Source organism: Xiphophorus hellerii, chromosome 17, assembly GCF_003331165.1.
Source record: "Xiphophorus hellerii strain 12219 chromosome 17, Xiphophorus_hellerii-4.1, whole genome shotgun sequence".
Classification (NCBI taxonomy): Eukaryota; Metazoa; Chordata; class Actinopteri; order Cyprinodontiformes; family Poeciliidae; genus Xiphophorus; species Xiphophorus hellerii.
Window position 1 is genome coordinate 3,221,663 of NC_045688.1, and position 28,000 is coordinate 3,249,662.

At 39.5% G+C, this 28,000-nt stretch overlaps 2 protein-coding genes and 1 long non-coding RNA gene across 4 annotated transcripts; 1 reads left to right on the forward strand and 2 right to left on the reverse strand.

Annotated features, from left to right (window-relative positions):
* The first annotated feature begins 324 nt into the window (after nucleotides 1-324).
* Nucleotides 325-18,263, forward strand: kiaa0930. Its single transcript, XM_032589185.1, has 10 exons — nucleotides 325-834; nucleotides 9,633-9,781; nucleotides 13,380-13,484; nucleotides 13,941-14,018; nucleotides 14,093-14,194; nucleotides 14,375-14,515; nucleotides 14,768-14,956; nucleotides 15,798-15,957; nucleotides 16,076-16,231; nucleotides 17,205-18,263. The coding sequence occupies exons 1-10, from the start codon at nucleotides 690-692 to the stop codon at nucleotides 17,243-17,245; spliced, it is 1,266 nt and encodes a 421-aa protein (XP_032445076.1). The 5' UTR covers nucleotides 325-689; the 3' UTR covers nucleotides 17,246-18,263.
* On the reverse strand, nucleotides 13,053-15,930 carry LOC116736614 (uncharacterized). The gene is made up of 2 exons (XR_004342628.1): nucleotides 15,758-15,930; nucleotides 13,053-13,235 (listed from the first exon to the last, which is right to left on the reverse strand). It is a non-coding gene; the product is annotated as an uncharacterized LOC116736614 (long non-coding RNA).
* A 3,975-nt stretch (nucleotides 18,264-22,238) lies between the features above and the next one.
* nup50 (nucleoporin 50) lies at nucleotides 22,239-27,777 on the reverse strand. 2 transcript variants are annotated; one of them, XM_032589183.1, is made up of 8 exons: nucleotides 27,617-27,777; nucleotides 26,011-26,084; nucleotides 25,850-25,933; nucleotides 25,585-25,774; nucleotides 24,217-24,801; nucleotides 24,009-24,090; nucleotides 23,817-23,935; nucleotides 22,239-22,996 (listed from the first exon to the last, which is right to left on the reverse strand). In XM_032589183.1, exons 2-8 carry the CDS (start codon nucleotides 26,077-26,079, stop codon nucleotides 22,797-22,799), a joined length of 1,329 nt encoding a protein of 442 aa, XP_032445074.1. In that variant the 5' UTR covers nucleotides 26,080-26,084; nucleotides 27,617-27,777; the 3' UTR covers nucleotides 22,239-22,796. The 2 variants fall into 2 exon arrangements, with proteins under 2 accessions (XP_032445074.1, XP_032445075.1); XM_032589184.1 differs by having other exon boundaries at nucleotides 26,011-26,089.
* Nucleotides 27,778-28,000: the final 223 nt, after the last annotated feature.

Sequence of the window (28,000 nt, forward strand, 5' to 3'; positions counted from 1 at the left end):
TTAATCAGTTTGTTTCTAAAGTCTAATTCATTGTGTTTTAATTCGTTTTTTGTGTTTTTAAGCACTTTTTTGTCACAGAAGTTTGATTTCGAAAAGTCATAGATTAAAATTACACAAATTATATTTGCTTTTCTGTTATTTCCACATAATTTTGATTTTTCTTAAATAACTTTAACCTTTTTAAAAGTCCTTTTCCCTCTATAGCATTTAGTATTTATTAAGCCGCATCGTTTAGCTGTTCAGGAGTTTTATATAAGTTCGTTTCCTTATTTTTATTTTATTCAGGCGGACCCAACCTTCAATGTCCCTGGATTTAAGGAGTAACAGAATCGTCTGCGACACCTCTGCGTGCTCGTCTTTTAGCTGCCCTGTCTCTTTAAGGCCTTCATGTTACCGGAAGTGTGAGGGGTGTTTCCAGCTGATCTGAACAACAGAAGTAGCAGGATCTCCCTCAGCACACCGAGCTGTCTACTGTTGTTCTCGGCCACCGCAGCACAGCGCACCGGTCCTGACCTCCAGCGGCTTCTTGGCGCCAAGATTACAATCTAATCCGGAGTAAATTTGAAGGAGAACCGGGGGATATCCCGGTGTCCCCCTTTTTCTGGTCCTCCTTGTAGCCGTTAGTTAGCTACCGTGAACCGGTACCGTGGGCTGCTTTAAGCCCGGACTGTCATGATCCCAGCTCGGAGATGGCGTCCTTCCCCGGTTTGTGTAAGCCTGTCGGGCCCGCGGAGGAGGAGAACGGAGAGCTGGACGGCTCCCTGCAGCAGATGCTGAAGGCCATCGCCGACGAGAGGAACCGACTCAACAGCCGACAGGAGATCAGCGGACTCGGTGAGTCTGATCCTCAGTGGACCTGACGTTATTTGTGGGAGCTGATGGCTGCGTGTCTGCCACTTTATATCCGATTTATCCTGATTTATTTCTGGAATAGGACAACCAGTCAGAGTCCATGTCAACCTTCTAATCGCTTTATATGTGCCACTATTTGTTGTTCCATTTATCTTTGTCCAGCTTTGTTTCCAACTTTCTGCGCCTCAGACTGTATGCAGGGCCGTACCAATGGTTTTAAGAGACTTCAACTATGGGCCCCATTTTGTTTTAAAATTGAGGATATCCTTTTATTGTCCCTCAGTGTGGATATTGTGCAGCAAAGTGACAGGCAAACGAAAGGTAAAATTTATTATTGAAGTATACAAAACAAGATACTGTAAAGTAAGGCTGATTTAAAAATGCCAGTAAAACTGAGTGGAAAAGCTTAAAACATGTACAAGACCACCAACAACAGAGGTGTGACTTGTTAATTTGATAAAATAGCAGTTCAGAATTAAGCAATTTTTTTTTTTTTTAATCAAAGCACCAATACTGAATTTCTTACATTGAACAGAATGAAAACAGGTCAGAGTTCATCTCAGCTGGTAACAAGATGCAGGCACCCAGAACAACTGATTGTTTCCCAAAGAAAGAGAACCTTAAGTGACGTAAAGATTCATGTTTTTGCATATTATGCTATAAAACGTTAGTTTGCTTTAGTAATGAAGATAAATACAATGTTAGCAACGTTTATTTAGAGTGAGAGGAAGCTTTCATGTGTTTTTACATAAATTTAAACTCTACAGTATTCTCTCATCTGCTAATTGTGTTGGGATTTTTTTACTTCTCAGTTTGCACTCAGCTAAAACACATTTAAAAATAAATCCTTCCTTAAATTTTTCATCTATCCAAACCTGAAAAACGAAATGTGTTAATGTTCAACTGAAAGTTCACTGTTTCAATTCTGCAATATCCACTGATCAGACGTACAGATGCTGAGTTCACTTAAATTCAACATAACCGTTTTAAACTGGTCTGGATGGAAAGTCTTGTGGTTTGTTTTGTAGCTGGAGTTCTTCTGCTCTGCTGGTTTTCAGATCCTTGGTTAAAGAGGAAGCTTTACAGATTTAAACATTGCTCAACTTTGGAAAAAAAAGAACTATAGTGAGACACTGAAGTAAAGACGTAATTGCGGGAAAAGTAAAAGTTTTATTTTTTTATTTCAGAATGAGTCTATTTTATAGAGTCATTAGCAGCAATACAGAAATATATAAAGAGATGTTCCTGTGAGCGAAATGGCAGAAATGAGCTCTGCAGTATTAGCAACCATATTGCAAATAAACCCCAGGGATCAGTGTCATAATTGATTAGAGGACTCGACACTAAACACAGAGAACTATGAAATAAGGCAGAGTCATTACTATACCAGATGTTTCTTCAATAACACTTTAAATATTAGTTTTCTAATATAATGTTTTTAAAGGGTATATTAAAAAAAAACTCCAGATTTATTTTAACAAACTAAATTTAAGCTTTCAGCCAACATGAGATTCTGAATACATACATTACTGATTTATAGTAGCATTAACAGTTTAGGGAAAAGTCTCTGTGCCGTTTATGACACATGAACAGTTTAAATGTTAAATTATCTTTCTGTTTGTGTGTTAATTAATGATCTAATAATTGAAAGAGGCAAATGTAATGGTTAAAATTATGAGAAATAAATAGAAAACTTTGCCAGGTAACTGTAACATTTAGAGGAAGTTTGGGCTTCCTCTAAATTTTTAGTTTTTTTTAGGGAGACGTCACACAAACCAAAAGTAGAAGCTGAAAGGGTCAAAGGTCACATTTCTGAAGAAAGAATCAGTTCAAACAGCAGCAAGCAACAGCAGGAATTACTATTAACAACAAATTCAGTTAATTTTGGAATAATCAGACTCTGTGGGTTTCAATTCAACTCCAAAAAAAGTTTTTTTTTAGTTTTCTTTCTAAATGAAACAGTTATTCACTGATGTACTGATAGAATAAAACTTATTTGACAAAACAAGATTTGATTAAATCAATCCAACAGATTTCTGTTTTTGTTGATTTTCTGCATACTTGCTTTGTGAGAATAAAATAACACCATTAAAAGCCAGGATTGTAATTAAAAAATCTTTATTTTCTAACAAAAACCTTTTTATCTGCTGCTGTAATTATTGGCCACCTTCATGAAGAACATGTGTGTAAAGTCTCAGTAGGCTAGTGGAAGCTGTCTGCAGCAGCTAAACTGTCCTGTTAGAGTCTGAATTGATCCAATCGTCCAGAATTCACACAAACACTCCCCAGCTGATGGAGAAGTGTCGGCTGTGCAGTTTGTTGGGTGTTTCTGCCCCGTTTTATCGGCCCTGAAGCAGACAGTCGGTGCTGTTCGTTTGCTGTGATGCATAAATCAATAGAGCTCTGTTTGAAAAGCAATGACTTCATCACAGCTCGCCGCGCCGCCGCTGCAGGAAAAACACTTCCAGCTGCTGAATCCCTCCATAAATTTATGAGCTTGTTTCTTTGCCCAGCAGTATTTTAACTTTTACAAAGTATTAAGAATTTTTTAAGAAGCTGACATTTTTGTTTCACCACAAACCGTAGATGTGAAAATTAGTCCTCTTTTTGTCTCTAAAAGTAGTTAAAAAACTAATTATTTAAACAAACCGTGCAGTAAAAAAGTCTAAGGTCTGAGAATTTTCCAAATTTATATTATGTTGCAGAAAAGGGAGTTTAAAAGAAACCCAAACATTAAAAGTGTCAACTGTGTTTAATCAATCATTTTCAGTAAATGAGCCAGCATAGTTCAAGAGTAGGCCTGTCGCGATAAACGATAAATCGATTAATCGTACGATAAATTAAAGCTATCGACGTCATTTTAATTATCGACACTATCGTCTCTTCCGACCTTTTTCTCTTTCAGCTAATGAGACTGAATGAAAAAAGGCTCAACTCCGGTGCTCTCCACTGACCCTCCCTTCCTCATTTCCTTAGTGTAAAGCCCAGCGCACACGACACGATCTTATAGCTGTCGGCCGATTGTCGGCCCATTTTCAAAACCTGACAGACCACACATTAGCCGACAGAAATCCTAGATATAACGGTTCGATCGGGTTCGTTCCTGCCGTGTGGTGTCCAACAATGGGCACAAAATTGTGGTGTCCAACAATGGGCACAAAATTGTGGTGTCCAACAATGGGCACAAAATAATGGCTACAAGTCCAGTGAACTAATTTTAAAACCAGGTATTAATCAATGCTTTACTACAATCTACCTGCAATGCATGTGGCTAGTGTCAGTCCTGACTGAATGAAAATCATTATAACCTATTTACATCACGTTAACGAAGAACAGCTGAAAAGTTACCAGGTTTATCAACTGCGGTAGCAATTTCGCTCCAACTCCTCCCCTTGTCATTTCTATATTCTTTGCATGTTGAATAAACATTAATGTTGTTTCCACATATCATCTCCAATGTCCGCTGGACTTCGGGTTGCCCGTGTCAGCTGTTTGGGATTCCCCAACGTAATTTACCCTCAGAAAGCACTGAGGAGAATCCGTGCTTTCTGATTGGCTGCCTGTCACATTCAACAGGCTGCGTTAAGCTCCCAGTGGGGAAAAACCCCTGATTTGGATTGGAGCGGCAGCGACGATCTACCGTAACACACCACACAATCTTAGAAAGATCAACGTTTTAAGATTGTTGTAAGGGGAAAAATAGGAGCAAAAAATCATGTAGTGTGAACTATTGCATCAGGTAGTCGATGTGCCCATCTTCTCTATTTAAATCTAATTATTACTGAAGGGCAACATAGTATACACACTTCATAATCTGCACTCTTTGGGTTGAATGCAGTATTTATTTCCACTTTGGCTTTATGTTGTTTAGTTTTTTTTTTCCAAGTGAGTTTTTTGTTAATGGAGACTGAGAATCCATTTTATTTTTGTTTTTGGTCGTTTTGTTTATTTTGTTTATCAGTTCCAGTGTTTACTGTTCTTTTGAAAATAAAGTGTATCTATCTTTGGCAGGAAATCACATGCATTATTACATCATTTCCATTAAATCAGTGTAAAAAGATCTTCAAACAATATTATCGTTTATCGCAATAATTTTTGAGACAATTAATCGCTCAGCAAAATTTGCTATCGTGACAGGCCTATTCAAGAGTAAAGTGTTTGTTTGAAAGGCTTTTTAAATCATTTCTATTTTTACAAACAGGCATTCAATGCTTTTACTGATAGATGTTTAAATATTTCAATAGAGTTAGAGCACAATATCCTTACAACCTCATCGCAATGTGGTTAATTTATAAATGGCGTAATAATAACCCGACCCTCTCTGCTGTGCTGTAACTAAGCGCTTTAAGCTCCGCCCACCAGAGGAAACTAGATGATTGCTGCCAATCATTGAATTTAGTTTCTCTCTGCCGTTATTGTTAGTTTTAATGTAAAATACTAAGAAACAACCTGTGTTCATTTTGGCTTCACTTTAATCGATCCTAGCCTGATTTGAAAAAACAAAAACAATGAAATACTTCCCAAATCAAGATGTTTGTTTTGTCCCAAGCCAAGTCGCAGCATGAAGACCAGATGCCTCTATCCATCTCTAAAACCTACTAAAATAAAAACAGTCGTCTCACTGAAGGTGGGAAAAAATGTTAGTTTCATTTCCTGAGCTGGAAAACGTTCGACTAGACCAGAAGTAAATCCATTTATTTAGGCTCCATTCTGGCTAGAAAGTGGAGTTATAATTTATAGGGGAGTGAATGTGGAGTGGGCTAGTTAAAGTATCGTAGTTCGAGCAGATTTGAGCATTAAAAGCAGAACTTTAGTACTTGAGGAAGTGAGCAGCTGGTGTGTCCTCGTGCCCTTGGATGCTCCTCTGCAGGCTGCTGACTCAGCACGCTTAAAGCAAATTACCAACAGTGACTCAGGCCTTTACTCGCATCACACAATGGCAACACAGTATAGCAACTATTATTTTCATAGGCAGTAATAATTTTACTCTTTAGTTTCCAATCACCAATTCCTTAGTTTATTTTCAGGACACTGATTGAAAAATATTTCAAACAGAAGGTGACCAATCAGTGCAGTGGTACATCTTCAGCCAATTTCTTACTTCAACGTCTCTCAATGTTGATTTAAAATACTGAAATTTGAGGCTTTTAATGTGATAAAATATGGAAAAATTAGACTTTTTCTACATCTGTTTTTTACAAAATGTCCATGTTTAATAGTAAAGAATCAATAACTGATCAAGAAGTCTCAAATATGTAATCAATATTTAGTTAAAGCCGCCTGTGGAGTCAGGTTGGTGATGCTGGATCTGATTACCAGAACAAGAAGGTAAAGAGGAAGTACTGTTGGGTTATTAGGCTAACTTTACTGGTATTATACATCAGTAAAGTTGTTAATGTTTTTCACGACACATTTTATTTTCTGGCATTTTCTCACATTTTGAATCCCACCTGAAGCAGAAACGTAGAGCTGCCTGTCAATGGTTGGGCTTTTTATAAACCCTCACATATAAATACTGAGATCAGCTTGTTGTTCCCTGATGGAGGGAATAAATCACATCAGACGCTCGTCTGCTTCTGTGCAGTAAAAATAGCTGATCGCTCTGCGACTCGAATAATAAATCCTGCTGAATATTTAACCAGGCGCAGAGATTCAGACTGACTGAGCTTCTGCAGAAATATTAATGTTTTCTGTGACACAGCTGGTTCACGTTGGGGCAGGTTTGACCCCAGCAGGAAGTCGATTATCTGTTTCCTGTTTGTGCTCATGTCTGGAGCGACTTCAAAACCCTGCATGCACCGATCCACGTTTTCACTTCCAATAGATATCTGGTGTTTAGTATCAGTCTGATACAGAAAAACAGATGAACTGACTTAAAACAATTCTCTTTTTTTTAAATGCAGACAAATCTGCATTTTATGTCTCAGCTTTTTGCAACAAACATCTGAACTCCACTAAAACTGATAAGCAGGAAAACCTGCAGCTGTTTCTCAGCTCCTTTCATCTGGTTTTGCTGCAATTCAGCTGCAGGAATCAGGAAATGTTTCAGGAAAAGCTTGAAGATTCATCAGAAACCTTCAGCTCTGCCTCGTCTCGCGTTTCCTCCAGCCGGGTTTTAGGAACTGGGGCGTCCGCCATCAAGTTTCTGGGTCGCATCACACAAACGAACAGGAGCAGCAGGAAAACACTCGACTCGTCTGGCATGTTTGAGCCAAACGGACGGACTGGGAATGTGGATTCATTGCTGCTGATTTAAATGTTCCTGCAGTGAGAAACTGTGATCTGCTTTGGAAACAGCAGCATGTCATGAGAAACATAACGAGAGCATAAGATGAACCCTGAGAGTCCGTCACATGACAAACGGGTCACACACATTAGTCAGGGAGGTCAAGTGATACACACTTCGACTTTCCTCGTCTACAGAGACAGTTTGGGAGACTAATGGTTCAGTAACTGGTTCCAGTAACTGCTGCTCTAGTGGTCACCAGGACTGGGTGATAAATCAATTTTATCAGTCGAATTTTTAGAAAATCTGGATTTTTTTTTTCACTGCTCTTCTTTGGTTTCAGTATAAATAATACCAGAATAAAGTCATAATATTAGAAGATTGAATTAATAATTGTATGAGAACTCCAACACGAAAAAAAAATCAAATAAAAAGAGGCATATTGAGCATCTTGTGAAGCTATACTTTGGTATTGGTTTTACAGATGAGGAAATATTTAAGCTTTTTACTCATGAATCAAATTATCATTAGCAGAAGTTTTAAATGACTGAGTCTGTTTCAAAGAAAGAATCACAAACTGAGCAGCTCATGTCTGATCCTCATGACTCTAGAAGCTTTTTTCATTTCAAATGTTTTTCTCATAATTTTAAAATGTCCTTCTGGTAAAATTGTGGCTCTTTTTTCTGCTAATATTATGATTGCATGCTTGTAATTAAGCAAATATATTAATCACCCATCACAGAAGTCGTGATTGAAATAAAAGCCACTTTCTGTCGCTTGTCATTTCTTTCTCAGAAAAGTAAGCGAGAGGGGAAAAAAAATAAAAATCAGATCTGGTATGAAAACATAGATTTTATTCATGATCCATATGAGCCCGTAGTTTTTGGAGGATTCAGATCACTTTCCCGGCCGTGTGACGCTGCGCCTGGTTTCATCACAGCTGATGTATTTTTAAAGCGGGATCAGCAGCTATAAATAGATCAGGACTTCTCGGAGGCGGAGGAGCCGTAAGATCAGCGGCGCTCAGACGAAAACCAAACCTTGATCACATCTTTGGTCTGACTTTACTTTCAATCCCAAACTTCTGTTCAAACCTGACTGGAGAACCAAAATAAACGTGTTTGAGCTTCATGAAGGTTTCAACTCTGAGATCTGGACTAACGTTGTGACCTTGAGTTAATGACTTTCTGTGGTTGCCACGGCGCCGCCTTCCTGATCCTCTGGTTCGTCCTGTTTGGTTCAGCAGCAACTCTTGGTGACCCGATCACGTCGTCGTAGATAATGAGATTAATCCCAACGCGCCACCGTTTGGCTCTACTCATTACTTTATTGTTTGATTTCAAATTAAAAACTAAAGCTCTGCTGTGATTGGATCAGGGTTTGATCGGTTCAGTTTTCACAACAAGGAGCTTTGGTTACGGATTGGATCAGTAAATATGCAGACAACGTAATCCAGATTATGTTTCTGGGAATAACAACAGCAAAGCTTCATCTGTGGCCATGGTGGCGCCCTCTAGAGGTTTTCCAGGCATTGTGAGGAAACTACAGTCAGTTTAAACAGTTCCTCATGTAATTCTCTTACATTTGTTTTCTTTCATCCTTTTTTCATTTTTCTTTATTTTTTTCCCCCTATTTTGTTCTGTAATTTTTTTCAACTGCAGGCAATTAATCAGTTTATAACAATACTGCATAATACAAAATAATTTTTAAAAAAGTACAAACTCTAAAATGTAAGTTAAAACATGCAATTTTGGGTGAGGAATAAATTAGGACACGTCCAAGTTTACTTCAGCTTAAAATGACTAAAATCACACAAACAAGATGAGAACATTGTCACTTAACAAAGAGAAAACTTATCTCACATATGTTGGAAAAACTACAAACTGTATTTTTACTTTATAAAAACCATTTGTTTATATTAAACGTTACATAATTTTATGGTAGAAGATCCTGTTTTCTGTCCATATTTTACTGAACGTGGTGTTAAGCTTTACGAGTTTCATTTCTAATAAAACTTCTCCTTTAAATGTGTTTGTATTGATTGAAATAAGTCAAAGCAAAAGAAAATCAGTTCAAAGTTTTCGCTGCGAAAAAAACCAGATTATTTTCCCCTTTTGTCCCCAACTAGTCATATTTTCTTTAATAAAAGTACAAATTCGTGTCTTTGATCAGGTTTAGTGATGAGCACCGTTAACATCTTATCAACCTCCTGCCTCCTAGCAACTGTTGCCTGGCAACCAGACAGGTGCCTCTGGCCTCTGTAAGGTGATGAGCATCCTGTGGCGATGAAGGGCAGATGGTCATCGTCTGAAACATAAAACATGGCTGTTATCTCTGACGCCTTTAACCTTACATCTACTGATGCCCAGCTGTTTTTCAAAATAAAAGCATCAACGGGTGCTTTTATTGTAACTGAGCTGTAGGTGAATAATAATGGCTTAAATATTTCAAACAACCTGTCCTGGGGATAAAATGACTCTTTTAGGTGATAAAACCTGCCGTTTTGTACTAGCCGTCCATCTTTGCCCTCCTGACATCCATCTTGTGTCTCCAGGCTGTTTTAAAGATGACCGCATCGTTTTCTGGACCTGGATGTTCTCCACCTACTTCATGGAGAAGTGGGCGCCGCGGCAGGACGACATGCTGTTCTACGTCCGCAGGAAGCCCACCTATGTCGGCGCAGACAACGGCGAGGCCAAAAAGGTGAAAAATAATCCGACATTCCAGATTTCTACTGGTGTTTTTATCAGTTTCCTTTTAAATTCTCTGATTCTTTAACTGATGACGTCCAGGACAGTAAACATCTGAATGCTGTCAGATATATCCAGTGGTTGTTAGAAGGCATAAACGGTATTAATTCAAGGACATAATTTCAGTTTTTAATTAATTAAATATGAAATGTTTAATCGGCTCTCATGATCCCAGCAGAAGGAATAAAAATCTGTACTTTTTCTTTGTGAAGCTTGCAGCTACAGGAACATAAAATCTGATAAATGTTACACTATAAAACCGTCGTGAAATAAACTGCAGTAGTTCTGGTTTTCTTCAGTCGCGTTCAGGTCGGAGTAAAATGAACTGAAATTTCTGTTTATTCAAAATTATATCAGGATGATTTAAAAAACACACACAAACATATCTACTGTGTTATTTTTATTATTTTTATTACTGTGGCATAAATGTGTATCTTTTTGTAGAAAAACGATGCTTCACTTTAGTTCATTTTTAGATAAAAATACATAATATATAAAAGGATAAGTGCAGCTATCAAAATCTTACCTCCTTCCATTTAATGCACTATTTAAATCCTTTTCTTTCAGGTTAGGAATTATTATTGAGTATTTACATCTCGACTTCCATCATATTTTCTGCATCACTCTCCTGCCTTTGACTGAATCTAATCACCACAGCAGAAAACAGTCTGGGTTTTCATTCAGCTGCAGATTGAATCTATATTTGCCATTTCAGGCCATCAGCGGCCATCATTTCCGTCCGCAGGTCAGACCTCACAAAGGCCAGATGTAATAACACGGATTGAGGCGAAGGGCACGGCAGCGGCCATTGGTTCTCTGATCAGAGAGGCTTCGTCCAGCGTTAAATTGTTGGGATAAAAACTGATTAAATTAAGAATAAAATATTTACTCTCACTTTGCTCATTCGTTCAGCATTTCTCCGTCCTTGGAGTCTCATTTCTCTCTTCTGCTGCAGAAAATCCGCCTACAGATCAGGAGATTCTGGTTTTTTTGTTTTGGGAAACGATCCCACTAAGATCTGCAGTGCACGTTGTATATGACTTCAACAAAACATCTAAATACACAAACTAATGAAGGACTGGAATATCAGTCACAATTTATTTAAGTATTAATTCCTTTTCATTTTGGAGGCTCTTTAAGTTTCAGTCTCTGTGTTTCAACATGTAAATTATTGTTTATTTCCAGCATATTGATATTTAACATCACTCCCAACTCTCAGTGTCTGTGAAAGCTTTGTCCTTTTTCTCTTTTTATAATTACATTTATAGAGCGCAGACTCTGTCTGCCTTTTGTAGTTTGTCCCACATGCCCTTCCATCTCCGGTTGCCATGGTTACTGCCTCAGCGTAGCGTTTTTCCTCCTCCTTAGACAGAGGAACGGCTGACTGCTAATGCAGCAACGTCACGGCTTTAAAACCGGGCCGAACCTTCAGAACTTCTCCTCTGGATTCACCTGCCGCTTTATTTACGCGCCGAGAGATTTAAACGTGACGGTTCTCCTGAACCAACCGGAAGAAATACCTGAAGAGAGTGTGAGTTTAGCAACAAGTTATTGTTCCTGACCTCAGTCAGGGTTGGAGGTGTATTTGAAAGAAGCTTTCAAATAAAATCAATGTATAATTAAAAACAACGTTTAATAGTTGAATGTGAATTTATGAGTTACAACACCATTTAATTTCCCTCTGGGATTAAAAATGTATATTTAAATTTGAAAACCTGATAATTGCCGCTGGTCACGAGTGACATCAAAATGCTAAATCTAGATCAGCGCACTGCTCATGCGCTGCAGCCATATTAGTTTCAGACAAACCGTAGTGGTAAAGCAAATGTAGCAAACGAGTCAAATCCTATTATGATACCAACAAAACACTTTCGGTTTGGTGTATGTCGGTGTGTCTTAAGATGTGATTGTGACCATATGAAGAGATTATTTTTAATTCTATTTCCTAAACTCCAAAGGAAAACCGAGAAATGTCAGCGCTGGAAAAGGGCTTGTAAGTAGGACAGTGTATTAGGGTCATTGTAGATGGGGGAGGAGGGGGTAATTTCCTGCAAAAACTCAGAAATTTTGAGATTAATCTCAGAAATGTTCAAGAAAAAAAACTAAGAAATTTTTAACTCCACATATGGAAAATCTTTGAATTTTGAAACTCAGAAATTTCCACGGTTTTTTTCTATAAAAAAACGTGAGCGTACTCCCCCTTTTTTCTATCTATGATGACACTACCTTATGTAATTAAGAGAGGTTTACTGTATATATGCTCTCAACATTTCATCAGTGGAAAGGGGCCAACAATTGATTTTCCAGATCCAATACCAGCGACTGCAACATGCATCTCCATTGATGTTGTTCAAAATCCAAAAATGTTGTTCATTAGCGCACAATGTCCCTCTTCAGCAAATGAAAGAACTTGGATCTCCATGCATTTATTTCCATCAGATATTCAGCCTCCACAGAGTTTCTCTCGGTCTCTTCCTGGTAGATCTCTAGGATTATTCTGGCTCTGCCCCGATGTTTCTGTCCTGGTTAGATTCCTGAACCGAGACAGATCACAGGCACGTCTAACAGGAAATCCTCCAACCACATGATCTGGTTTTTCCAGCCATTACCTTAATCATTGTTAACCTTAACCGTAAATTAAAACTTTCCCTTTTGAGTCCTCTTCCTGTTCCAGCATTTTCAGGTTCACCAACCTCCTCTCTGTGTATGAAGCCGCCATGCCTCATTGCATCCTGCTTTCATCATCCTCATTTTAATTAGTCTCTTATCAGTTTTACCAGCAGAGGAAAGCAACTCAGAGTTCTTAACAATCTTTTAGCTGGAGCAGCTGATCGTGCATATCATAATTAGTATGTATTTAATTTTCCTGAAATTTTCAGGGTTTTGCCAATAAGTAAGTAAATAATGTACATAGAAACAATCACTTGCATCCTTTACAGTACAACCAGTTCAGTATTTGGTTTCATTCAAAATAGTTTGGTTCATTTTAATCTTCTTGTTTTAATGTTTCTGCTACTTCTTTCAAAGAGTTTTATGTTTAATTTGGCCTTAAAAAAATTATTAAAAGAGTTGAACTTTCCATGACAGTCGCATGAAGAGTTTCTGGGATGATCATAGTGTTTGACATCCAAATACTAAGTGAAGATCGGCGCCTCTCCTCACTTTCCTTTTAGGAAACATGAACCTCAGTCTGTCAAAAATCAACATTTTTAAAGTTTTTTTTACCAACAAGAACACAGAGATTTTATCATCGACTAGTTGTCTTGTTTCCTCCATGGACCTTTTTCATCCCGTCAGCTCTGCGCACACAAACGGGCGTCGCCATGGCGACCATTCTGGCTCTCTAAAAGGTCTGTGAGCGATACGATTCCTGGCATTTGGAGACCTGGGATCTTCCTGAAGAGCATCTGACAGGAAGGAAAAACAAAAGCATGAAACGTCTCACCTGGGGAGCGAAAGGAAGGATTACAAACATTAAATACTCTTTAGTCCTACAGAGTTATCAGATTCTACTCCAAGGAAAATCTGATTGCTACGTTTTGTGTTTTTAGGTGGAGGTGGAAGTCTACAGGAGGGACTCCAAGAAGCTTCCGGGTCTTGGTGACCCAGACATCGACTGGGAGGAGAGCGTCTACCTGAATCTGATCCTGCAGAAGGTAAATCTCCTGAATTCTCACCAAATAGGGCGACACAAAGAGACAATGGCTCCCAGAAACGACAGTAGCGTTTATCTTTGAGTTCAGACAGAATGGAAGTCTGTCTTCAGTCAACTGCTCCTGGTTTTTGGATTTTTAAACCCTTTTTATTCAAATTAGGGCTTATATTTGCTGAGATGTTTTTGTTTTAGTTTTTCCTTCTTTGTTTGCTCATTTTCCAGCTTTGATGTTTCAAGCATCAGAGCTAAAGTTTGTAAGTTTTAAACAGCTTTTGGGGAGATTTTATCCCTATTAAAAAGCCGCAGAAATGAACAAATCAAACCATGATCCGCCTCATCAGCGCTCAACCTGCAGTAGTGATAATCTTGTAGATTTTAGCAAACAAAATAGATGAGCAGTATTTCCTGAATGTCTCGCATGTTTCGACACTAACTTGAGTTCTCCATTTTCCCCTAGCTGGACTACGTGGTAACGTGTGCCGTCTGCACGCGCTCAGACGCCGGAGACATCCACATCCACAAGAAGAAATGTCAGGTAGGAAATCAGCGCCACCACCAGGAAGTTGCCTCGACTTGGTTTCTCTCATCTTTTCCAACTTTCTCCTCCAGGAAGTTTTCGCGTCTCCCAGTAAACACGCCATGGACATCAAAGGAGAGGAGTCCAAGATGAGCTACCCCAACATCTTCTTCATGATCGACAACTTTGAAGAGGTAGTGACGCCCGCCTCTCTGATCCCAAAACCAGCCAGTTGCTGCTGTATTGAAGCGTGACCTCTGACCTTTTCCCGCTATTTAGCACTAAGCTCCTTATTTAACAACCTTTTCTGCTGGAGGAGTCAGAAATCCATTGTTTTGATGTTCTGGATTTAGCGCTCCTCTCCGCCTGTGTAGGTGTTCAGAGATATGACTGTGGGCGAGGGCGAGATGGTGTGTGTGGAGCTGGTGGCGAGCGATAAGAGCAACACCTTCCAGGGCGTAATCTTCCAGGGATCCATCCGCTATGAGGCGCTCAGGAAGGTTTACGACAACCGGGTCAGAACCAGAACCCAAACACTCTGCTAAAGCATGCATGTAGCTGCAGCTACTTCATGCTAAGTGTCATGTTAAAGGAGACCTATTAAGCTTCCTTGAACAGGCTTAAGTTAGATCCATATGCAAATGAAAGTACAAAAACTTGCAAAATGTAAGTTTTGCATAATAAGTCTCCTTTAAATATTTATTTCCAGTACAATAAGCTCAGTTGAAGTCCTTCGCAGTGTGTTGATGTGTGTATGGTTGTTGCAGGTGAGCGTCGCTGCTAAGATGGCCCAGCGGATGTCCTTTGGCTTCTACAAGTACAACAACATGGAGTTTGTGAGGATGAAGGGGCCACAGGGCAAAGGTCATGCTGAGATGGCCGTCAGCCGGGTGCCGACAGGCGACACGTCTCCCTGCAACACGGAGGAGGACCAGGTGTCCCCGATGCACGAGAGGGTGAGGATAAAAACCAGCTGGTGGCGCCGCAGGAAGCAGAGAGAAAGTCCAGTAGAGCAACAAGAAGCTTTATGATGAAACCAGGTCACCATCCATAATGAATGCAGGCAGAATGAATTATGTATTTTTCTACAATCTGATGCTGAAAATTATGTCTGGTTTACAGCCTGAGCTCAAAAGGAAGATAATCTCTTTCTCTTAAATTAATTTCAAACAAAATAATCAATTAATTGTGGTTAATTGATCATTGAAATAATCACCAACTAATTTAGTTATTGATAAAACATTACCTAAAATATACAGAGAAAAAAAAACGTCATTTGGGCCACAGATAAAGCAGTAATTAAGCCAAAATTGTACAAAAATATAAACATTTTAGATTTACTACAGAAAACCCTCTTTGTCTGTAAATATGTTTTATCTTCACCCTGTTCAAATTCTGTAACAAATAATCAACAAATCAGCTCTGAACTGTATTGATAAGTGGAGCAGAAAGGCTGAGCTTTTCTCATGTTGATATTAAAAGTATTTTTAGCTTCAAACGATCAATAAAAAAATGCTTTACCACATTTTAGGCAATACAATGTGTTTTTCTTATTTAGATAAAATAAATAATAATGAATGCTAACATGTTTCTATTTTATATTGTTATGGAATAAGCTGAAGTAATTAAATGAAAAATCTGCAGAATGTGCCTTTTTTTTTTATCTGATTGATCGATTAATTGTTCAAATAATCAACTGAAATAACGTTGGTTTCAGTTTTATTTTCCTGTATTTCTGCTATTTGTGTTTGTATGACCTCATCGGCCTCCTGTGGTAAACGTGGCTGCTGTTGTCAGGTGACGTCGTTCAGCACGCCTCCGACCCCAGAGAGGAACCGTCCGTCCTTCTTCTCTCCATCACTGAGGAGAAAAGTTCCCAGAAACAGGATTGCAGAGATGAAGAAGTCTCACTCTGCCAACGACAGCGAGGAGTTCTTCAGGGAGGAGGAGGACGAAGGTGAACTGGTCTCACCGGTTTTTATTTCCTGTTGATTTACTCAGACAGATTTCAGCTCTGGTTCTGGATTAGGGATTATAGAGCGTTTGCACTGTGACATCACTGACCGTCTCCTCAGATATTCACGCGGCCACCAACCTTCGCTCACGCTCGCTGTCCGGAACCGGCCGCTCGCTGGTTGGCTCCTGGCTCAAGCTGAACCGGGCCGAGGATTACTTCCTGCTCTACTCACACCTGACCTACGTCACGCTGCCGCTGCACCGCATCACCGCAGGTCAGAGCGCTGCAACACACTGCCACCTGCAGGCGGAGAGCTGCCACAGCAGGAGAAACACACCAGCTTCTCTGCTAATTCAAATAAAAACTTATTTATGTATTACAATCTAAAAAGTGAAACTCTTAGCTTCAGATATTTCACTCTGTTTGGAATGAACCTAATTCAGTTTCTAAGATAACTTAATTGGATTTCATTACAGAAATGTTTTATTTATTACATCATGGTAAGACTCTATCCTGTAACAGATATTTACATGATAGTCTGACTATCGTGTTTAATACCTTAATGAAATCATTAAGTATAAGTTATTCATAACTGAATAGCACACATATTAAGTTTTATAATTCATCAGTAAGTATAGTAATTAAAATATCGTTTTGTTAGTGACGTTATGAGTGACATCAGTAGTTTAATAAGAAATGCACCATGAAAAAAACATTTGTACATAATCCAAATTACTGCATATGAAATTATAGTGGCAACCACAAAACTCTTCCAGTCATTCTCTAGCTGGGTGCATTTTTTTCCCTACAGTATTATTATATAAAACATGAATTGAATGGATCAGACAATTTCTTGTCTCTACTGTACATATAAATTTGTGCATATGAGAATGTATACATATTTTCTTTTTGTTACTTTTTTACCTATTAAGGAGTATAATATGCATTTTTCTCTTTTGTGTGCCTCAAAATAAAACAATAGCTAAAAAGTAATTAAATTACTTAGGCTATCATTGACATATTTGTTCAATTTCAGATTGTTAAACATTCAATAAAACTAATTGTTTCCGATATTCACTAACTTGTAAGATGTTACAAAATGGTTGGTGGGGGAGTCAACAAATCTAAGAACTTCTGCCACAAAAATTTGCCCTCTGATCAACAGAACCGTGTTCGGCTGTAAAAGCTGAAGTTGTTTCCTGAAAGCTGAGACGTTTTCATCTCTGCTCTTTGTGTTTGTGAGGCAGACATCCTGGAGGTGAGGCAGAAGCCCATCCTGATGACATAACGGAGCTGGATTCCCCCTCAGAGCATCTTTACAAAGTGCCTCCATCATCAGGCCACTGGAACAGCAGCGTCCCCTGGTGGCCGGACGGAGACATGCAGTCAATCGCCAGCTTCACTCAGGAGACGACCGAGGTGCAGAGACGCTCCACAGACAAACCAGCCATTCAGGAAGTGCCTCCTCTTCTGTCCGATGTCGTCTCCATGGAAACGGACCGTGTGACCTCAGCGTGAACAGGCATTGGCCGAACTCTGTCCAGGAGGAAGAGGGAAATGAATGTTTGTTTTTTCTTGTAAATATCTGCTGCTTTACTCACTGAGACGCCTTGACTGAAGGTTGTGCTTTTAAAGACCGTCGTCTGTTGCCGAGCGACGCGTCACACAGCTCCTCTTTTCTAATCTCCTTCACCGCGTTCGGCTGACGGCCGATCGTGTGGGATCTACGATTTTATCACCACAAACACAAAGCATCTGGGTCAGAATCCAACTTTATCCTCTGTTAGAACTAATACACGATTTTCATTTATTCTTTAATCTTATGAGAGTTGTAATAAAGCTGAAAATGTCAAATTGGGAATAAATTCTCAATAAGGAAATTGATTTGTAAAATTGTAACTTTGAGGAAAAATAAATTTTTTGTTCACATTTGTATCAAGAAGCAGGTTTTTCATTTTTTTTTACATAAAAATTATAGAATAAAGTACTGTAACTGTAGTTAAATTTGCAAAAATATTACTCGTATTTAATCTCATTATTTCAAAATTCTTGTTTTGACAGTTTGGTCAGATAACTTGCTCAAAATTTAGCTTGAATACTTAGTCTGACAATAACCTTGGTGAAAGATAATTCCGATATTTTTTCATATTTTTATTTATTCACTAAGAAAACTGTTTAATTTACATGCTTTTTTTATGAAGTTAAATATATGTGAATTTACTTCAAGCAACTAAAATTGTAACTGACAACTAAAAAAAAAAAAAAAAAAGATTAAATAAAAATTTAAGTAAAAGCAAATATTTTAACTCCAACATGACAAACATGTTTGTTTTTATTCTCAGTCTCTGACTTTACACAACTGACTTCAATTCCAAACTTGAATTTAAATGAAAAATAACAGATTTTAAAGGGAAAACTGCAGAACTGGACGGTTTGTAAATGTAAAATAAGTGAATCAATTTTCTCCGTGTGCTCCTGAAGCCTTAAATCTGTGTGTAACTTTCTTCTCTTTTCACTTTGTTCTTATTTGAACATTTTCCCCTCCAAACCACAACACTGAAGCTTTACGCTGTTCTCACCTGTCCACTGGAAACTTCACAGCTTCTGTGCTAAAAAAATGTTTTGTCTTCATGGGGTTTTTTTTACCTGTTAATCAGGTAACCAGTTAGCTCACCCGTCAGCTGTTATTGATCAGATTTGTTGGCACTTTTCATCGATCAAAGTTTGTTTTTCATCAGTGTCGTGTGTAAGTTGTAAAGTTTTTCCTCGGTCCAGGAGATCCGATGGTTTCGTCTCTTCAGTGTCATTGATGATGTAGTTAGTGGAGCCGCCAGCTGAATGCATCCTTGCCGATCAGAAACAAAGACTGCTTTAACCCAGAGATGTATGACTGAAGACACGGTTTGCACTGTAAAACGCTTTTAGCGCCTTTTGGAAGCTGTTGAGATGTTTTGTTGACGTGTTCGTACATCACAGCTTTTGTACACAGTTATTGTGCATGTTGGCGGTCTTCTTCTTCTACTGTTGCTCACTTTACAAACCACATTTTCCTGTATTTATTTATTAAAATACACATTAGCAGAAAAAAATATTTTGGCTCTAATTATCTCTGCTTTTAATTTACTTTACAACAAATCGCATGCGACTCATAAGACATAACTGGTGTTCTAACTAAAATAGGCTTCTTAAAACATAGTTGTTCCAAAATAAGATGATTTTAAGTGTAATAAACTTCAAGTATTGATGGAGAATATAGCTGACTAGTCTGACTGCATCGCTACATTAGAATACATGAGACTATGAATTGCAGAAAAATTCATATTTTTTGTTTGAAACAAAAATATGAATCCAGCTTAATGTATAAAAATATGTAAACAAATGTAATTTTGTGTCTTTTATAGATACTAATTAGTAATAATTAGTGTTTATAATTAGCAGTAAAAGTATTAATATCCCTCTATATTTTTCCATGATTATAGTCTATTCATTTATATAATCATGTTTTAAAATAGTTTAAAGCACAATTTTCCAGCAGATGAGTCTTTGCTGCTGCTCTGATTCTGACTTATTCCTGTGGACCACAAGCCCCGCCTACACATTCGAATTCCACCAATCCCGTTCGGTCACCAGTTGTGACCACGCCCCTTCAGGAAGTCTGCCGTTTTTCTTTTCCTATGTAAACAGACGCGGCGTGTTTTGTGTTCATGTCGCGGTTCTATCATCCTGCTCGCCTCTCCGTAGTTTATGCTTTAGCCATCTTTTTACGGTTAGCTGCAGGAGATTGTTTCTATGCAGGTGAAGCTAAAACTCCCACTAGAAGACTTCTGTGTGGAACATATTTACAGACAAAGGATTTTATTATTAATTTAAATGCAAAATGGATAAATATTTTGTTCAGTTTTAACTTAATTACTCCTCTGACTGTGTTGTTCTTTCAGCAACTGCTTTGAGTACTTCAGTTAACGATTAATCGATTACTAAACTAGTTGATGCTTACTTCAATAATTGATTAATCACAATTAATCATTTCTGCCATAACTAAAACTAAGTTAAACTAATGAATCTACTATAAATAAATAAATATCCGCCTCTTTGGACTGTTATTTTTCATTTGTCTTTCCAGACTATTCATCCGGGGTCGTACTGCAGACTGAACCACAGCGTTCCCATCCTCCGCCTGTGGTTTGACGAGGAGTCGGAGTTGAAGCAGAAGAGTCATGCAGAGGCTCCTGCAGAGGGACCAGGAGGGACAGCTGGGGCATCGTGCTGGAGGTCCTGATCTACGGCTACTGGCTGGCTCATGCACTGCCTTACCGACTTGTTTCTGGGGTTTTCAACGTACCGAGATCCACAGTCCCTCGCATCATCCACAAGGTCGCACCGAGGATATGGCTGCACCTCAGTCTGGTCATCTTTTTCCCGCCTGCTGAAGATCTTCAGGAAGTTGGACGAGGTTTCGTGGACCAGTCTGGTACAGCCGCGTTTAAAACAGTAGTGGGTGTGATCGACAGCACACACATTAGAATCAAAGCTCCCCAGCAGCACCAGCTTGATTACCTGAATGAGGAAGGTTTTCACTCCATAACCATGCAGGCCATCTTTGATTCCAATGGTCTATATGGTTAGACAAAGGTTGTACTCAGGTATTACAATACTAAAGGAACAGTTTTCTGAATCAATTTCTCTCAGTATAAAACTTTAACAGGGTATCTGTTTGGCGCATCTTTGGATTAAAAAAATACTCAGTGGGTAGAGAATCCAAAAATTATACTGAAGTAAGAATAATGATGCATTCTAAAAAAATTACTCAAAAGGTACAGGTAGTAAAAAACACAATAAAATATAAATATTTTCCAAAAAGCCACTCAAGTAAATGTAACTAGTTATTATGCAACTCAATTTCAAAAAGTTCTATCTTTGGTCTGAGGTCCAGAGGAGCTGAAAATTTCTCAAAAATGTTCTTAATTCTAAATCAGTTTACTCTCCTTCAAAAGGAAGAAACGTAAATAATGATTCAAACCCATTTTTAACTGAAGACACTCCGCTTCTGAGTTGGACGAGTTTTAGGAAACGTCTACAAAATAATCTGAGCATAAAACGCTTTAAAATTATATAAACACGTAATTTTATAGTTTAACTATTGAGCTGAAATTAACGGGACACTGATGTTTCTGGTTAATAAATTCCTGAACTGATTTTAGGGATTGTGCGTCTCATCCTGACGCTGTAAACATCTGCAGCGTTTTGTATCATTGTAACCGGATGTTGTAATTTGTACGGTCCCTAATGTTTAACAGCCGGTGTTGCGTTCACTTCCGTTCCCCTGTTTACTCTCCTCCTCTCCCTCAGCACCTGCTGCATAGAAACACTACAGCCCCGTCTCTATGGTTAATAAACTCCGTTTATGTCGAACATTACCACTTTAATTTTTGGCAGACTTAGTAAATATTCAGGATAAACAAGCTAATATGCTACATTTATTAGCATACTTTTGTTTTTGTGTAAACCAGGGCGAGTCATGGTGAGAACTGGGATGCGCTTATTGGCTTCTCTACACATTTGAAGTGAAGCCTTGAATGTAAATCCTGGCATAAATACTTACATTTGAGTTTCTTTGTTTACCTGCGCAGCCATCTCGTCGGTGTTGGTGGAAATATTCGGAACATTTCAGCGCCAATCTTTGCTAACAGGGGGAGGGTGAAGAGATGCGGCTGCTTGACGGAGAATATTCTGGAACACACTTAAACCAACATTAAATGAATGCTTATAGTGGTATTTTTTATGTATTAAGCTAAATGAGGGGGTGTAGTTTTTAAAGTGTTCCCCTAAGAAATGAGACGCCCTTCATCTATAAGGTACGTCAACAAAACAAACACGGCAGTCTTCCTGCTTTTGCTACATTTTACTCAGTTTAACACTCATGACTTTATGTGCAACAAATAAAACTCAGAAAAAGCCACTATAGCCAAGCATATTATTGGTAAAAGTTAAGTGGAAGGACAAAGTGCATTGGAACTTGAACTTTGGAGGATTTAAAATTTAATAAAAACAAACTGAATTCAACCCAATGTATTATGTGGAATGGTGGTGTAAGCATTGTGCCATGAATGCATTTTGATGTATTCATGTGTTTTGAATACATCAAAATGCTTGAACAGGCCATGTTGACCTATGAGGAATAGCAAACAAAAGCTAATAAAATAAAATTTTGAGCTTTACTTACTTTGTAAACAAACTTATTTAGATGAATTTGGAAACAAAACCAGGTAATGACAGCCAGGATCGTTTGTTTCCTTTTATTCTTTACAAATGAGTCTCATCCTGAAGGCCAAACAAAGGACACTTGGAAAGCCACAGTTCGTGTTTACAGGACAACAGAGTAAAAGTGTTCTGATTCACTCCCACACCGTTTCACTCGAGCTTCTGTCAGAGTAAAAATCCTGCAGACACAATAAATAGTTTCCAGAACATTCACTCAGCAGATTCACTCTAAACGCTCCTTAAAATATATATAAAAACAAATATTACTGCAGGTGTATAATTTGTAAAACCAAATCGACTGGCCCTTTGTTTGGAGGTTAACCCGCCCTCCTCAATTTCCTCCAACAAACCGACTCGTTTGGATCCGCGCTCCGATCCCGATCCGTTCGGTCGGAACAGAACTGGGACGGCAGCGTGGACCCAGAGGGAATGTAGTCGCACTACGACCTGTTTCAGATTTAAACAAAAACATTTCACAGCATGATGACTGAACAGCTGATTTAGCAGGATGAGTTGGAACAGAGTGAGGGTGACTGGGTCGGGTCAGGGAGGCTCAGGCGGCGCCGCTTGGTTCCGCCTCAGCGTTTCTTCTCCTCCAGCGTCTTGTGGAGCTCGTCGGCGTCCTCTGCGGTCTTCACTCGGATCAGCAGGGGGACGGCCACGCTCGGGTTCTTGTCGTCGACGGGCGGGTTCGGCACACAGACCACCATGACGTTGTTCTTCCCGACCCGCGAGCACGGCAGGGTGGGCGGCACAAGGATGTTCAGCAGAATGTTTCCTGACCAGGAAAAAAAAAAAAAACTTTTATTAGCAAACAGATGAATAAAAACTCTCAATAACTTTTTGCCTTCAATTTTAAGCTTTAAAAGCGACTGGAGGTGAGATAAAACAACTCAAAACTAAGGGTTTTACTTCAATAAATCAGAAATCAGACTCTGACTGCACTTCCTGTGTTTGTCCAGCAGGTGGAGCCGTTTGACCACTGCTTTGAGGTGGCTCCTGCAACGCCTGATTGAAAAGTTTCATTTGCCTCATCTGATCAGCAGCCCGTTCATGAGCCACTGTGATCAGGTGTGTTGAATAGTTTACTACGGATTAATTATTCTGAGAGTCTGAAAACAAGATTCAGCTGCTGAGAACATGGAGGATGATTAAATAAAACCATTTAAATTAAACATGTCCAACCATGCAACAGCTGAGTTAAAATCATTTTAAGATCATTCAGAAAAAACTAGATCTATTTAAGTTTATCTGATCTCCCCACTGCAGCGCCACCTGGTGTGAGATCTGAATAAATCATCTTTCTCTACCCAGGTTGTTATAAACTTGACTGAAACAATAAAACAAGCAGGTTCATCTCAGTAATATGATTCAAAATGCAATTATTTGAGTAAATTCAAAAAGTTAAATATCATTTATTTCTGATAATTTTGGGGATTATTGGTCAGTTAATGAAAACACTAAACTCAGTTTGTCAGAAAACCAGAATAAGGGCCAGAAATGTTCTCATTTCCTGGTTTTACTGAGATGAACCTTCCTCCTCGTCTGGGACGAGTTTACTGACTGGCTGATGGTGTGGGAATTCAGAGGCGTTTTACCCAGGTTGGTGTCGGCTCTGATGATCATCTGGGTCTTCCCCTCTGCGGTGCGTTTGAGGTGCAGCGTTCCCACGCCTTTCTCTTTGAACTCCAACTCCTTCTTGTAGAATAACTTACACCTGATGGAAACGAGAAAACGCTCCATTATTTCTGTAAATGACTGAGCGCCGCCGCCGGAGTTTCCACACGTACTTCTTAGAGTAGAAGGCATCGTCCTCTTTGACCTCCTTGACCTCTGGTTTGGGAGGCTCCTCCGATTCTTCTTCTTTGTCGTCTGGAAGGAGGAAAGAGAGAAAAAGTTCAGATTTCTTCCAGTAAACAAGAAAAACAGCAGCAACGTCCGATTTGAAGCAAAATATCCCAGAACAAAGAGTTAAACGCTGGCGGCCATGTTAGCGACCTGCAGCTGGGGCATCTGAAGTTTTGGTCCCGCCAAAGGACAATGCAGCCGAGGGTCCAGCTGCTCCGAACGGGGAGCTCTGATTGGATGAGGAGGAGAAGGAGAAGCTGGGGACGGATGGTTTGGATGCCAAGGACCCCAGGGCGGGTGCGTCCACCTTCTGCCCGAAGTTAAAGGAGACGCCGGCAGGGAGCGGCGCCGAGCCGGAGCGTTTCTGACCCGGATCTTCTGTCGAGGTTTTACTGAAGGAGAACAGAGCCACTGAGGAAGAGGAGGGAGCAGGAGGAGGGGGAGTGGAGGCGTCTCCCTGCTGCGTCTCCTCGGCGCCGGCGCCGTACTGCCGCTCGATGCTGGCCAGGTGGCGCTCGTAGTCTCTGAAGATGGGGTTGAGGTCGCACAGCGGGTTGTCGTTCACATGCTTGCTGATCCAGTCGCGCACCGACTGGTTGAGCGCCGTCAGCTGCCGGCTGTACTCCCTGCTGCGGCTGCAGGGGGCGGGGCTAGGGCCGGGGGCGGAGCCATTGGTCTGCTGGGCCACGATGTCAGTGCCGGGCTGGGCTGAGGAGGGCCCATTGAATGCCACACCTGAGAGGAGAGAGAGAGAAAGAGAGGCGAGTGATCGAGGAGCAGGAAGAGAGAGAGGGAGGGGGCAAACAAGCCCCGCCCCCTCCTCATCACACTGCATCACAGAGCAGCAGAGAAGCCTGGACCTCATGAAGGTGCATTTACTGCAGGTGTGTGTGTGTGTGTGCGTGTGTGTGTGCGTGTGTGTGTTTCCTAAATATGCTGGGTTGAATGTTTGTGTTTCTGGCTCTGACAGCTGATCAATTTTCTCTAATCAGCCAGTCGAATAAAAACAAGATAAAAGATCAAAAATAAAGAATCGGACTATAAACAGCAGATCATACATCGAAACTGGAAAATTCTGTTTCTACGCTCCCAACATGTTTATAAAACAGTTTAATCTCCTAAATAAAATTATTCTTTTTCTTTGTGATTCAATAAATTGAGTGATTTAGATCATATTTTACACATTAACAGGCTAAAGGCATTTATCATTATCTTATTGAAAGTGTTACAATAATCTCAAAAAGTAAAATATAGAATCTTTCCTTTTTCCTGACATGAAATTTAAAAAAATCTAAAACATTAAAAACCTGCAGAGTTCATCCAGATGTTCAACTGAATGTTCAACAGCTGGAGACACTTTTACTCATCTTTCCTCCAGTTTTAGACTAAAACTGAAGATTCAACTTTTACCAACATGATGATAATCTGAAACTCTCGGAGCATCAACACTAATAACTGCCGACTGTTCGTTAAAGAAGAGGCATTCAGTGTTGCTACGGTAACAGCAGCTTTCCTCACCGGCCTTTGCAGCAGACGGGAATCCTCCAAACGAAGCTGTGGAGCCGGTTCCGTTGCTCAGGCCTCCGAAGCCTTTAAAGCTGCCGGTACCCCCGAACCCGGAGAACGCTGTGAGGCTGCTGGAGGGTGTGGTTGAGGATGTTGCCATGGAGAAGCCTTTAAACCCTTTGAAAGCTCCTCCCCCTTCGCTCTGAAACACAAACAGACCTTAGTGAGTGTTGCGGCTAGCAGCGACTAGCGGGGGGGAAACAGGAAGTGGTTCTACCTCTCCTCCAGTGTTTCTGCGTTTGGCTTTCTTTATGGCGCGGCTCTTCAACACATCCTCACTCGCAACAGAAAACGTCCCGGCCTGGTGGAGAACAGCCAATCACAGCTCAGCAACATTGCCTTCACGTACAAAACGACAACGCGGCGTCGTGAACTCACCTCCTCTCCCTCCTCCTCCAGGTCCCAGTTCCTGTCTGTCAGCTCCTTATCAGCGATCCTCTTCGCCATCACACCTGCTCTAGGAGAAGATCAGCATCATCGTCATCAGCTGGAGGAAACTCCTCCTCATTTCTCATTCAGTCTGGTTCTGATTGGCTGCTTTAGAATTAAAATGCAGCTTCAATAATTAATAGTTAAACTAGACGACAGCCAGGTGGGATTTTATAGAAACTTCCTGCTTTCAGTGAGTCGGGTCACTGTTTTCTTTCAAGTCTCAGATGATTCAGTTTGTGTTTTTCTAAAGAGCATAAGGTATAATAGAGCAAAAAATGAACTGAACTACAAGATTAATCCTTATTTTCACCCTAATCTGATATTTTTAACTCAAAAAGTTAATATACATGTTGTAAGTATTGAGAAATAATGTAAAGCAAGCTTCATTTTATTGTGTTTTAATCATATAAATAAAAATTCTGTTAATTTTAGTTGCTGCCACATAGCCAAGGTAACCTGATGGGAACAAATGGATGATTTAAAGAAAATAAAAGGACAATATTCATCAGCGCTATGAATCCAACAAATACAGAACAGAACCTCTGGTGAGTTTTAGTTCAATTTTTTCCTAAACATTTCAATAATGTTTTGTAAAAAAAAAAAAAATTCTTTTAGAGTATCTCTACTCTTGCTTGAGTAAAAGAATGAAGAACCAGTTTAGTTGAACCAAAATGGCACCAAACAAACCTACAATTTAAGTTAAAGTGAGACCTCTTTTCTGTACACAATCTTTGTTATTATAAAGTTATTTTCTGTCTTTTTGACACATTAACACATCAGTTACTTTAGGTATTGATTTCATGGGTACAATATTTAAAAAATATATAAATTGGAAAAGTGTTTATTCAACTTGAATTTGTTGCTTTGTAATTATGTTATTAATTCCCATTAATGTTTTCCTTTCAGTCTTTAAGATGCCAGAATTTGCTAATATCTTCACATTTTTGTGTTTACCATGAGTTATTTTAAATATTAAATCAGAGGTCCTGATCAGTTAGTTGCAGTATTTATTACTGTTGAGTACTTTTTACTTTTACTTGAGTGAAAATCTTTTATAGTAGTGCTATTCTTACCTGGGTCTAATTTCTGACCAATCCATCCTCCTCTGGGTTTATATCGAACATTTTAAAGCAACCAATGTTGTGAATCAACACAAGATGCAACAGGAAATTAAATATTTACACAGCTACGAATTCATTCCGAAGATCTGGGAAAATCTAAATAACTAAAGTTCAAATAATGTCTGCAATACCTGCCGTTATTGGCAGTTAACAGTGAATTAGCCTCTTTTATTAGCTTTCCTCGCGGACTAATCATGGATCAAAACTCCAACTTCCAAAATGTTCAACTTTAACGAGATGTGCTGTTAAACTTGTATTGTTTTAGATGGTCAGACTCTGTTATGATGCCGCTGTTGGACTCGGAGTACAGTGTTAGCTCAGCTAGCCGGCTAGCCGCGGCTCACCGGGCGGCCTGTTAGCAGCTAACAGCTAACAACCACGTATAACGCGCTAATATCTGTCTTAACCAATTTTATTAAAAGTAGACAAACCTTTAATACGGGACAAGTTCCGATCTCTCCCTCTGAGCGACTGTCTGGCTGATCCAAGTGAAGCAAACCGTTTTAAAACCTCTCCTAAATTCACTGGAATCGCCTCAGTGTGTTTCAAATCAGAGCCGCCATTTCACACAGCCGCTGAGTCCGCGCGCCCCACCTTCTCCCGCATGCGCAATAAGAGAAGCGGCATTCGCTCTGGGATTTGTAGTCCACAACCAGAGAAAATTATTGTGCTTTATTCCAGTCGCCCCGAAAAATATATTTAGGATCTAAGAACAAGACGCTTTTGTTACCAGTGACCAGACTAAATACTGACGATAAGTTTTCTGTTTTGAATTAAAGCACCTTTGTTAGTTTTGATACTCAAAGCAACTCAAT